This window comes from Glossina fuscipes, unplaced genomic scaffold (assembly GCF_014805625.2).
Source record: "Glossina fuscipes isolate IAEA_lab_2018 unplaced genomic scaffold, Yale_Gfus_2 263, whole genome shotgun sequence".
Classification (NCBI taxonomy): Eukaryota; Metazoa; Arthropoda; class Insecta; order Diptera; family Glossinidae; genus Glossina; species Glossina fuscipes.
In genome coordinates, this window is record NW_023998606.1 from 77354 (window position 1) to 91304 (window position 13951).

Here is a 13951-nt window from a genome sequence, read left to right on the forward strand (position 1 = left end):
ATTTTCCGATAAGTGTTGCTGCCGTTATTGCTGTTAATTTTGTACCGGGAACCGCTATATCGTGATTTCTATCAAATATATAGACCTTTAGCGGAAATGTCCACAATACGAAATAGTTTCTAGGAGTTTTTCCTAAGTACAGAAATAGGGCCCATAATGTTAGTAGGCGCGTTAAACAACTTTAACAAGATCCAAGATGTGTATATTCCTACTAAGGTTCTTTGAAAAAATCTCTATAAATCTCCAGGCATCTGCTGTCCTTCCTGAAGACATTCGCCCAATCAGCATTGTTCCTGCTCTATCTAAATTCTTTCAACGTCTGATGATTAGATTGAATGACATTTGAATACTTATAATTTAGATTATGTTAATTAAGCGAATTATATAAGCCTTGGCATAGTTGTAATATGGCAGTACTCAGAGTTTTGAACGATATTCGCCGGAAGTGTGATAAGGGGGACTTGACCACTCCCTGAGGTCTTTGGTACTCTTGACCACAACTTATTATTACAAAAAGTTGAATTTTATTTTGGCTTCTTTTCGTCCGCGACTAGTTTAATTATATCTTATTGGGTAAATCGGTATCAACATATGGTTGCTGAAGATCATTTTTTAGAACTAAGCAGAAATCCATCTTGCGTCCTGCAGGACTGCATTTAGGCATCCATATTGTTTAGTACCTTTATAAATGATTTATGCGCATGATTGCAGTATTCACTGGTGATGCATAAACGTGCCCCTTGTGGTATTAAAAGCTATATTTAAAGAGATCCTCTATTGCACCCAAAGCCAACTTCAACTTAACTAAAGGCGTTGAAATTGCAAGTAATTTAGTGCGATTACGTCGACTTCATTGAAATATTATAAAAATAAAAAAATTTGCATTCGTTAATTTATTTCACGATTTTTTTGTTTAAAAATAATAAATAATTAAAACAATTTCTCTTTTTCAAATATAAATTTTAGGCTGGATTTGAGATCCACTAAGGTAATAATTGAATGTAGAAAATACAAAGATAATAGCGAAAATAAGCACTGACTAAAAATAAAACACTTGCTTGAATACAAAGTTAGCCATTAGCATTTTAATTGCAGGGCATGTACAAGCAAATAAAACCAAAATAAAAATCTACTATTGCTAATTTGTTGATTTTCTTTTGTTTCATTAGACATATACTGCTATGTACGGTGTCTGAATTCTTTCTTAAGGTGATTACTTAGGTTTCTTCTTATTTAGGATTTCTGAAGATTAGGAAACCAAAACACAAAAAAAGAACATAAATCTCAGGAAATCAAATTACTTAGGAAATGTGATGACAGGAAGTACTTATCAAAAATAATAATAATAACATTGAGATAATTCAAAAATTACAAAATTAAATCTTTTTATGAACTAACAGCGCTTGTTTGAGGCATTTGTGTAGCACTAGCGCCTGTGCCACCACCACGTATAGCTATAGCGCCTTGGCCTGCTCGGATAGGTTTTGCAATTTGTGCCTGAGGCCCACGCCTTCCCAGGTGTTTCTGCCTTACAGCTTCTTTGATACGATCTACTTCATATTGATACCGTTTGCGATCACGCATGGCTCCCTCTTTAGCCTCTTTCAAAGCTGTTTCTAAAGCTTTCACTCTTTCCATTGTAGTACGTAGGCGTTTCTCCAGTTTAGGAAGTTCGCAACGCAAATCGGCGTTGTCACGCACCAACTGTTTGTGCACCTTTGTCAACTGATCCAAATTATTTTCAAGGAATGAGATTTTCTGTTTCTGAGCCAACGAGCCACCATCTTCTTCGCTGTCCTCATTGATCACTGTTTTCTTAATTCTTGCCTGAATACAAAAAACAAAATTAATTAAAAACACCGAGTTTTCATTATTAATTATTTTTCTGTACATACTTGTAAGTCTTGTACGAATAATTTTCGCAAATTATGTAATGTCTGCAGTTCCTTAGCTACGGTATCTTCAAGGCCTTTAAGATCTTTACGTGCCTGTTCACGTCGTTCATTGTTGAGAATTATTTCTTGTAATCTGCTGGATTTGTCAGCTTCCTCTTGTTTAAGTTTTTCATAGTCTGCAGTCATTTGCTGGTGAGCTAATACGAGTTTTTGGTGTACATCTTTCATTTCATCCATTTCATGTTGCTTGGCAATGATTTCATCACGCAACTCTGATACTTGCTTAGTGTGAACTTCACGCAATTCATCCATTTGCGAATCGAACATAGCTCGCAGTTGTTCGGCTTTTTGTTTTTCTTCTGCGTTAACAGCTGACACATGTTCAGCTGCCTTCAATTTGGCGCATTCTTCACGCAACGAATCGATTTGTTCTTCTAGCGCACGTTTCTTATTTTCTGCTTCTCTCATCGACTCTTGCAAAGACTTCATACGAGCTTCATGTTGAGAGATTAATAGGCGATATTCGCCGAGATCTTTTTCATATTCTGAAAGCTTCTTATTAGAGTCAAGCTGCAGTGCTTCCACATTAGCGCAACGTTGGGCCATATTTTTTGCTTCGGTTTTCATTTTGCTGATATATAGACGCGCCATTGTAAAGTCTTCTTCAACTTTGCCACTGTCACCACCGCTGGGTATGTTGTTCATCTTCATGTCAATGGCCGAATCATTCGATACCAAAGCCTGCCCCACTTCGGTTAAATCACGTAATAAATTGCTTAACATTTCGTTGATGCGCTTTCTTTGATGTGATGACATGTCCCGTAACTGTTGCAGCTCCGTGCTGGTTGTGCTTAGCAAGCCTTGCTTTTGCTGCAATTCTTCATTCAAGTTATCAATGTCTTTATTTTTGGTCTCAATCTCCTGAGACTTTTGGTCATAGTTCACGGCTAATTCTTCCAAAGCTTGCAGCACTTCCTTAACTTCCTCTTTGGCCGATTCATTTTCTTGTTGAATACGAGCCATTTCCGATTGTAAAGTTTCGTATTCTCGACGAGCATTGGCGATAAGTTCTTCTTGTTCAATTATTTGTTCCTTTAAATTTTCTACGTATTGGCTCTGCTGATTGATTTCTTCGTCTTTCTCGTCCAACTGCTGATACAAGCGTTCTCGTTCCGCTTCTAAACGCGCCCGCTCATCGCTGCTAATGGAACCCAACATAAGTCCGGCAGCTGGAGTCGCTGGCACGGGACCGGCTGGCGTAGAGTTAACGGTAGTCTCTACTTCCAGGTTGGGCGTGCTAGCTTCCATGAGATCATCGACGTTCACTTGTTCATCGGCATTAACCGTTTCGCCTGCCCGCCAACGTGATAGCTCTAATTCGAGTTTCTCCACTTTGCCCTTCAAACGTGCGTTCTTTTCTTTCTCTTTCTCATAACGACGCTTCCACTCTTCTGCTGTAAGTTCCTCGTTGACACAGACAACATTCTTGACTGTCTTTGCGCGTCGCCCAAATTCCAGAGTCGATTTAGTTTCGGCTTCATTAAAGCTGGCAGGAGAACAGCAAATCACTATTGTTGTGCGGGCATTACCACCCAAAGATTCCTGCAGAATACGGGTTAACTTCGAATCGCGGTAAGGTATGTGCGTCTTATTGCCATCAGCCAAAGCAGAAATCACATTACCCAAAGCAGATAAAGATTTATTAATATTTTTTGCTTCGTCCAAAACAGTACCCTCAGCACCAGTCTTCGAAACTTTTTCTGATCCGGCCAAATCTACCAAATATAATTTACCGGAAAGCTTTTTCTGATTTTCTAAATTTTCCTGTTTAACATTTATTAAGAATACTGAATGCGAGCGAGATGAGTGTTCATTCATATCTGTAAATAGCAGTGCTTAGTGCAAATTGTCTGCGAAATATATTAATAAGCGTACTTACTTGTAACAGCAATATGACGATTCGACTTTCCCTCTTCAATAACCTCAAACACATCATCTGGCGATGAGACAAAACGTTCAGTGGCACCTTTCACATAAGGTACACGATTCTTATCTTCATGTACGCTCAAATTGACTTTCGATACGTCTAATAAATCGCGAATTTTGTCCATGTAAATTTCATAATATGACACTTTAATATGAAATTCCAAATTCATTTCCATAGTATAAATGTGATTAAATATATCATTCACGATACGTGGTATAATACCCTGCTTAACCGAATCACCGATAACACCTTCCATGGTATGTGTTTTACCCGATGATGTTTGACCATAGGCGAATATAGTGCCATTGTAACCCGCAAGCACATCGGTGACAATCGACTTCGCAGCTTCATTGTATACTTTCTCCTGCGAAGCATTAGGTTTGAACACTTTGTCAAACAAATAAACTTTACCCTGAAAGGTAAAGTGGAAAGGCCAAATAAGTAATAAAGGAAATCGTTCATTTTAGAGATAAGAAATCCCGTCCCTAAAAAAAATATGTCCTGTTTTTAAGGAAAGCGAAGCTTCTTAAGTTTTTAAAAAAGAGAACACGGTCTCTTTATTTCACACTTGCGTTTTTAACTAAAGAAGAACGAGCGTTTCATGATATTTTTAAATTCGATGAATTATTATTACTGTCACGGTGTTGTTTGAAATAGTGAACAATACTAAATAAATAAGAACAGTAACTTTTTATTTAAATCCTACGTTGATGAAAGCGGGAATTCGCGAAACTTTTTCGTAAGCAAAAATATTAAGAGAATAAGCGCGTAAAAGAATTTGGCGGACTAAGTGATTATGAGAAATTTGAGTAGAACGGATTTATTCTTTGAGTGGAGTCTTTTATAAATATTCTTGCAAAACATAGACCTTTTATGGGATCAAAGTTAATTTTTGCTAATTTTAATGAAAAGTAATTTAGAACTATTTGATTTAACGGACAAAATTAATATGCAAAGCTTGCAACTATAAATATGTTTTTCAGATGCCTTTTTATATAAACGTTTTCGTCAAAAGTAAGTCTTTGTTCCTCATTTTTGGTATTTTATGATGGAAACGGGTGAACAATAATAATAGCAAGCCCTTTGACTAAATAATTAATTGCACTATGGATTATATCAGTTGGATTCGCGACTATATAAGGATTCCCATGGAAGGTAGTTCGTTATAAGAAATTAGGATACAATTTTGGTACTTTCCCACGCAAATATTTGAAGAATTCCACTAAGCGATTATGCTATTTGCCCGACTATTGTTTATAATAGAGTTTTCTATGCATTTTCAATAAGACAAAAACGTGTCCTTATATCAAATTTCTTTAGAATACTGCGAAAACTGAGACTTACAAGCTTGAAGACAGTCACATGAAAACGGTGAAGACGATTTAAATCTGACCCATTTCATATAAAATAAGTTTGATGTACTCGAGAACGTTTTGGGTGTTGTATACATCTGCCCAAATTTAACCTGTCACAATTAATGTAGAGTGTAAAAAACATTTTTGGGTTAGTAAAAATATTTTGACATTGTCGGCATTTTACTTTGGTGGGGAAGATAATTTTTTAAAAGGGGCGCTAGAAATAGACCACCGTCGCTGCCAGGTATTTTATCTCTGGCAGCTCACTAGTTCTACATTACGATCAAATATCCATGAGCGGTTTCCCTGATCATGAGAAGTCTTTTGTAGGTTATATTACCTTCTACAATATATATTAATGATAAGCTTTAATATTTGACATCCAATCTGCTTAAGTTGCTCTATGATCATGATCCTAATAGGAAGTGTTTTATTAAACACTCCATAATGCTGCGATTCACCACGGAAAGTTATCGAACGATTAGAGACAGCGACAGGGACTATGACACATGGAAAGCCAGTTAAAATGCAGTCAGTTGGTAAGCTTTCCGTAAAGTACATGGGATTTGCTAGAAAATTGAAGACGCATCTTCGATCCAAAGTACTATGGGAGAACTTATAAGAGATACGAACACGGAAGAGTCAGTCGAAGGTCCAGTGAATCCTGAAATATTAAACGAATTTGTTACTAGTAATATAACAGCTAACATTTTTTTACAACTTGATAGTGACTTACTGTACGGGCACCGTTACAGTTTTCATTTCAAATCCTTTACAGTGGGAGAAGTCTGGCGAGCAGTTTTATGTATTAGGTCTAACGCTGTTGAATTTCAGTACGTAATAAGATTTCGAAAAATTGTCCTTACATATTTATTTAATCCATTGACACAAGTTTTTTAATCACGTTATTACTAGTGGCATATTTTCTGATTGTTGGAAGTTGGCTCTTTTATTTCTGTGGGTTAACGAATTTCACTTATATCTACAGGAGATTTTCGCTCAGTAAGTATTTTACCGGCTCTTCCGAAGGTCTTTGAGTATTTAGTAGTCAATTAAATTGGAGTAAACTTGCAATCTAAATCTTTGCTTAGTCCCGTCCAGTCGGCTGCAATACTGCAGTGCTCAAGGTTTTGCAAAACATTCGTGCACAATATGCTGACAATTTTAATAGTGGTTGACTTTTCCAGTTTTCGACACGGTAGATCATACCTTATTGTTGGAAAATTTAGTTTTATTTCGGGCTCAGTCCCACAGCAACGACTTTTACCAAGCCCTACTTAAATAATCGTTCTCAGTATGTTAATGTGGGCAAGTCTTGCTCGGATGTAAGAGATTTGTTTTCTCACGTTTCAAAAGGCTCTGTTTATGGGCCGATTCTATTCAAGATAATTATAAAGGATCTGGTTACTTGTTGCATAAACAGCAAGACTCATTCGTATGCCGATGACGCTCAGATCTACTTCTCTCGTCCCCTTGTACTAGCAGATGGGCTTGTCGGGTCAATGTTGATTACACCTTGGTCTGCCAAGAACAATTTAAAGTTGTATGCAGCTTAGATTAAAGCCAACGCGATAATACATACTAGGTTCGATATTAGCTCCCTGCCTCGTGTTTCATTTGCAGATGTACAACTGAGGTGGTAAATCTTGGTTTTAAAGTTAACTAGACTGACTGCTGACGATCACATCAACTTTACAATTATGAAAATACCTACTATTCCACGGAAACTTGTACTTTCTTCTTATGTTTTTGGTCCTGTTGAACCTAAATTTAGGTTGATCGCATGTTTTTTCGTACGATGTAAATGTTAATATAGTACAGTATTGATGTATACGGTAACCACAACTATGTCGTTAATTGAGAGAATTTCTGCCCCTAGCCGAGCTTCACAAGCATTAAAAGTGAGCATTTTCATTTTAAAAAACGCCACAACGATCTGGAATCCAAAACAGATGACACGCATCTAAATCAGAAATAGTTAACATGTTATGGAATTCAAATATATACATATTGCGAGTAAATTTTTTTTAATTAAGGTCTGGGCGGATCTGCTGTCGGAAATTTATGCCCTGTAAACTATCATCTGAAAGAAGACGGTCTGATGATTTTGACTTTCAGAATTTCTTAAGAATAGGCAGTTCATCAGATAGGCCTCTAAAGATGGGAACCAGTGTGGAGAGCGAGAGAGCCGTACATGGTCTTAGTAGCTTGTTTTGAATAGATTCTTTTGGTAACATAGTTAGGAAGGTTACAAGTGGTGGAGAGGAAAAATCCTATTTTTGGGCGGATAAGTGATTTGTAAATTGTGAGTGCTTTTCTTGGGGCACCCCGTATGAAGGCAAGCCATCAAATTGACGATGTTAGATCGGCACTTACAGTCATTGAGAAATTCAAAGTAGTGTTATTGAACGGTTAGACTTGCATTGGTGATCATGCCGAAAAATTTAATTGAAGTATGAGCTTTCTGCAACCTTTTGCAAAATATATTGCATTCGTTTTATTTGGGTTGAAGTTAAGGTTAAGACATAAGGAAATGCATCAAAACAGAGGTTAACTTTAGAAGCAAGATTTTTAGATGCTTCTTTAAAAGATTTACTAGCAGCAATCATCAGCATTTTTTTGCGTTGCCGTCCCAAAATTGATGGAACTTGGTGGCATATAGATTGGAGAGGACAGGTATCAAGTAGGTTTTTTCTTAAATGTAAGACAGTCTTTAACAACTGTATCAATACATGATTGTTTTAAACTAAATTACACGTCTCATTTTAAAATATCAGTACTGATATACTAGGTGCTTGCATGTATTTTGATCAGCAACATTTATTAGTGCAAACGACAACGTAATTGGAAGTATCAATATACACAACATTTAAATTCGATGATCTTGCCCTTCCTTCTTGACATAAAAAGAGTTTTGCATTTAGTATTAGGTGTTTGAAAAAATGTTCACGAGAGAGAAAATGATAAACCAATAGGAAATACCAGTATAATAATGGTTGAATTCGATGGCTTTGACCTTCTCTACATAAAATAACAATTTTCCAATTAACATTATTGACTCATTCACCGTACAACGCTAATCATGAACCGTTTAAAATTCTTTTTTTTCCAAATTCATGTTGTTTATTTGAAGAAAGCTGCTGTCGAAGCCCACCAAACAAGTTGAGAGGCTTAAGGTGATGTTGCTCCATCACATCCCAATTGTCGGTTTTGTCTTCAACGGTTTAGAAGTGCCGGCACGAATTGAATGAAAATTCCGATTTACAGGCACTTGTTACAAGAGTTAGCCAGGATACAGTGCTGCAACTCGAATAGGAAGTTCTGCCAAGCGTACTCACCAGACATGGCGTCTCCTGATTACACTTGTTCAGATGCACGCGGATTTGCTGAACTGAAGAAGAGTGAAAATGGTTCGGTGGATGGATCGCTGCCAAACCAGTATAAGTTCTTTCGACATGATATCGGCATGTTACCAAAAATATTGTAAAATGACGTAGAAAATGATGGAAGCTATTTTGATTAACATTGTACCAATTTTCCACAATAAATGCTTATTTCAAGTGAAAAATCATTGAGCAATTCAGTGCATACAAGCGCTAATCATGAAACGCTCAAAATTTCATTTTCGTTTACTTTTATGTGATCTGAAGACATCCTTTTAGAAGCTTTTGTCTGTGCTGGTCCACCATGTGCCAGTTGTCACTGTTACCGTTCGAATGGGAAGAATGGAAAGCGTACTCACAATGTAGAAACTCCTCATTATTTTATATTGTACCACTTTTTCTCAGCAAATTACCGTTTGAAGCGAAAAAATGATCAAAGTACATGCAAGCCCTTGATAAGAATTATATGAATCGTATGAAACTGCAGCCGTTGTGATATTCACCGGGAGGTTTTTATTTTCTTAAGCGTCACTACATCTTTACATGTAATGATTGCACCAAGAGGCCTTGCAGAATGGCTGCTCAATGGTAAGATGGGATTAATAACTTGATCCCTACTGATTCCATTAACTTGTGTGTCAGTTTAGTGGTAATCCTTGATATATATTGTACTTCACGATAACAACTAGTTTCTGAATCATTAGCATTAGTTACTAAGCAAACTATATTTTTTAATATCTAAGATATTTGCTCATCGCTATGTATATGGGTTTTTAAGTATCAAACAGACGTACATTTAAGGACCTTACACGCTCAGTTTTCCTGCTTATCACTCGAAGAAATGCTATATACTAATTTTCGCATTTGATTTGTAACATTACATTATTTCAAAAAGAAAAGGATGTATTTTTGTAAAACGTGTTGTTTGCAATTATAACTGCAATCACAAAATGTAAATAAAAATTATATTTTTTAATTGCATTTCTTTATTTATCAATCAAAAAATGTAACACGGAATACTAATTCTCTAAGCACTAATTGTGTTAGTTATGCGATCGCGAATAATTTTGGAACAAATAATTAAATAATGCCGATAAATATCTGAATTAAATTTTTTTTTTGAAGCCCTCACAAGATTGTATGATTCTTATGATAAAAATAAGAGAAAAAAGCCTTTTCTTACAGCTTGGCTCAGTTTTTTTTTTTATATGTTGAAGGTGTGCTTCTGGCTAAATCTCAGTCCTTCCTTAAGTTCGACTTCTTGATCGATATATGCGTCAAATTTCAACACACAACGCAGAATATCATCGTTAATATTAAGGATGATATAAATAATGATAAGCAAACGTTAAACATAGAGCATTACGCTTTGCAATATTAACGTAAACGTTGCATTAATTCTGGCAGCAGATAAGTTGCATGAACGATTCTTTGCTGGTAAACCATTTCAAATTCTCTTTAATACCGGGACATTAACGAGGAAACAGGATAACAAAAAGCAAGTAAGAAAATTAAATTCAGTCGGAGCCGAATCTTTTATACCTACCACCGTTATCCTAAAAAAGACAAAAGAAGTAAAAGAACAAAATTTTCGTGATGTTTGAGATGGTGTAGGCGCAGTTGATTTTTCCTATTTTCAAAATAAAAGTTTTTGTCGTGTAGGCATATGGTCGTGCTAATCTAGTATTTTGCTCTACTTCTACGTCGTTTGTTTTCGTGATAAAAAGCCAAAAATAATACCTAAAGGCACATTTTCCATGATATGTCGATAAAATAGATACCTAGGTCAACGTGATCCACTCGATCCAATTCGTTTTTAGTAGCGCCCGTACTTGGGCCGAAGCGCATCAATGCATCGTCAAAATATCGACAAAATTGCAACTTGTAGGTGGAGTGCAAACACACATGGGCAAAAATCTTAAATCGATCTATTCTAACATTATTTCAATTACTGTTTATCTAACTCTTATTTATTAATCTGTTTTAAGTAGCGGTCGTGTCTCAATGTTTAGTGCATCAGTATTTGTAAGTTTATGCATATGCATATAAATCATATGAGTCATGAATGTGGGTTGGGAGTAAAAGTTTGAAAACTTTTCCTTTTCCCTTTTTACTCAATATTACATTAAGTCTCATTTCCTTAAGAAATGCATACATACATTTTTGAATTCATTAAAATTGGCGCAGATTCTTTTAACAAATACTTCGTACTCAGTACTTTACTCAGATATTATTTTAAATATATGTTGTGCAGAACCCATACAGCACTCTTGTAGATAAGCAAGCGCTTCACAACTGGAAATCGCATCTATCCACTAAAAACAGTAATGTTCTATTATATACCCTCAAGCCCCTTACTTAATCCTTCTTCCAGTGTTTTAAGGAGTGTAGCTATTTGCTTAGTATAATAAAATGGAAGCACTTTTGTTTAATAATTTAACATTTGTTAATTTTTATTTGTCCTTATGTGCACATAAAACTTCTTGTTAACGAGAGAAAGGACCGACCAAGCAACAACAAAATGATGTCATTCTACAATCAAACATAACCCTAAAAATGAAAACTTCTGTGTTCATTTACAAACGCGATAGGGAATTATTTAAAAAAGGCTTACCGCTATAGATAAACAATTTTCTTCAGCGCTGTTAGGAAACTTCACAATAAACTTTGAGCCGGCCTTTTCTTCGCTATCGTTAAGTGGACGAAAACGGCAGACAACTTTAATGCTATCCTCAGCTGGTATTTCACGTTCCGCAGACATTTTCTAGCACAATGTTTTTATTTATATATTATTTATTCAATTGTTTTTATAAAGTTCTTTTAAATGGAACACCACAAGCACCTGGTTTCCTCTAAAAAATTTCAATTTTATTAAAATTTCAAAAATTCAATTGCATTGTTAAGCTGATTTCGTGTCGAGCAGTCACTACACATTTTCTGACATAATATTTCAGTATTTACACTTACAGGCAAATTCTAGCCCCTAATTTTTTTCGTATACGTGTGATCTGCTGACATATGTATGTGAACTGTGAAGAAAAAGTAATGAATTAATTCCTGCATGATGAGGAAAGCTCCATAGGAGTGCAATTTAAGGGAAAACGCAGGAAACTTCGGAAAATTTGGATGTAGTTCATTATACTTTTTCCGAAAAATGCTGTGAAGTGTTAAACATATTGGAGCGAAAAAGAAAAAATCAAATATTAGAAACATATGCTGTTTAAATTCGATGATTTTTAATTTTGTAATACATTTTGCACTCATATTCATTTAACTTCGCAACATAAGATCTCTTGTTCATGGGATTTTTTATGCACAGTATTTGTCTTTTTACTATTGAAATTGAATAGAAAATGAAAATTAATCGAAATTCTTTTTAGGTATGGCAACAGAAAAAATATTTCACGCACAGACATGCATACGCACAAAACATACAATGAATAGTTTATATCGTTACTATTTCATAGAAAGACAATAAAGCAGATCGCACGTATCTTTTTATAAATTATAATCACTATAAAATATCTGTGTGTCTTATAGATATTTATTGATAAATATACTTATATTTAAAATATATAAAAATTTTCACTATATGACTCGTCGATTGACAAACCAATAAGCAGCAGACAACAAATACGTGACGAACGATGTGGCCAGAAAGTTGAAGAAGGCTGTGTACTCATGGTGGCGTTTAGTTTTCATAATAAATGCAATATTAAAATTGCTAATTTTATCCTGCGTATCTATTTGTTTAAAGTTAACTTCTTTTCCCCTAATATAGCATTTAATACGTACTTTTAATGTAATAATCCTTTCATTAGAATAATGTTTCTGCCTTTTTTTTATCTATTTTGATTTGACTTGGCTGCATTGTCAAATATATTTATATATATATATAAAATTTGTCTTGTTTAGCTTTGTTGAGCAATATGAACATTCAAACAAGCCAAATTGATAAATTAATGGATAACACTAACAATAGCTGCAACATCAAACAAATCTATACAAACTGTGCAGCGCATATTAGTAAAAAGAAACACGCTTATCCGCCTGAGTGGCTGAGTGGGCAAGACTTTTGACTAGTAACTCAATGGTCGCGGGTTCAAATCTCAAGTGCAATAGGGTTTTTAATAAAGTCGAAAGCCTTAGATGCTAGTACTTTAAGACTTTAGTCTTAGAATTTATTGTCTGGCTAAATTTACAATAGTAATAATAATAAAAAAACACGGGTAAAGCAGTGACATTGTAGAGAAACAAAAATTATTAGAAGTGGTTAATTGCTTCCTGACTAAAAAAGAAAGAAAGAAATTTCAATTTTTTGTACAACGCACTAAAGAAGCGATAGTTGCCTTTTTGTTGACTTGTATATATTTTTAAATAAAACAACCACACAAGTAAGGAACTAGATCGGTACTGCATAACTTCTAATGTATTTATATAGAGCTGTGGCTGTACTTTGTACCGCCCGGGTAGCCCAGCTACATTTACAAAAGTAAATTATAATTAATTTTTCAACATAACGGGATCACTAAAGGCATGATGTAACACAACCGGTCACGGTCCGTTCAGTCACCGTCCGTGGCTATACCACACACACGCACGCACTTACCTCCTCGTTGCGAAATCTCCTATACTTCTACCTCATTAATGTCATAATGGATTTTTTTACATATAATTAGGTATTTATTTTTTTTCTAATTTTTAAGCCAAATATAAATTAATACATATTTTTTTAAAATATTTTTTTTAGTTTTCGTTTAATTTTGTGTAATTAATTCCGCTTCTCGACGCGTTTCTTACTTGGTGTGATGTTATTTTTCCTTCACAAGCTAGCTTCTTTATAATTCTTGTCCCTTTTTTTTGGCAATTTGTAAAAGACTGGCACAAAATTCACTCTGGTTTTTGTTTTTTTATATATACGACGTTCAATTAGTAATATAAATATGGCATCTCGTTTAAGAGATGGTGCTAAACAGTCAGATTTAGTAAAACATTTGCTTCACACACTGGACCCTGTGCCCGCAGAATTTTCAAGCTCTTGAGATATTAGTTTATACTTCATGGAACCACAAATTTCAATAGCAAGAAGTCCCGTTAATATAAAGTTTTGTGGGCCCAAGAAGTTGAAGCTGTAAAATTTAACTGAATTGCCTTTCGATGGTTCGAAACGAGCATATTCCAAATTGAGTCCATTATTTAGGCCACATAAAATTGGCACTGAAACTGATCACTTAGCTTCATCGGCTAGTAACAAAGATCCCTCGCCTGTTAATTCTGAACAAAAATCTGAACTAAAAGGTCAAGTTAAAACAAATACATCGACCACACAAA

General features: G+C 35.1%; 1 protein-coding gene across 1 annotated transcript; it reads right to left on the minus strand.

Annotated features, from left to right (window-relative positions):
• Positions 1-961: 961 nt before the first annotated feature.
• LOC119642863 (kinesin heavy chain) lies at positions 962-11783 on the minus strand. The gene is made up of 6 exons (XM_038042168.1): positions 11763-11783; positions 11588-11649; positions 11235-11472; positions 3835-4294; positions 1896-3775; positions 962-1827 (listed from the first exon to the last, which is right to left on the minus strand). Exons 3-6 carry the CDS (start codon positions 11379-11381, stop codon positions 1387-1389), a joined length of 2928 nt encoding a protein of 975 aa, XP_037898096.1. The 5' UTR covers positions 11382-11472; positions 11588-11649; positions 11763-11783; the 3' UTR covers positions 962-1386.
• Between the last annotated feature and the right edge of the window lie 2168 nt (positions 11784-13951).

Bases quoted from the DNA above. Each gene is read 5' to 3' on its own strand.
- LOC119642863 (XM_038042168.1), bottom strand. From the start codon at position 11,381: ATGTCTGCGGAACGTGAAATACCAGCTGAGGATAGCATTAAAGTTGTC. The intron at 4,295-11,234 runs GTAAGCCTTTTT...TTTACCTTTCAG, and splicing joins AAAATTGTTTATCTATAGCG to GGTAAAGTTTATTTGTTTGA. The intron at 1,828-1,895 runs GTATGTACAGAA...TTTTGTATTCAG, and splicing joins TATTCGTACAAGACTTACAA to GCAAGAATTAAGAAAACAGT.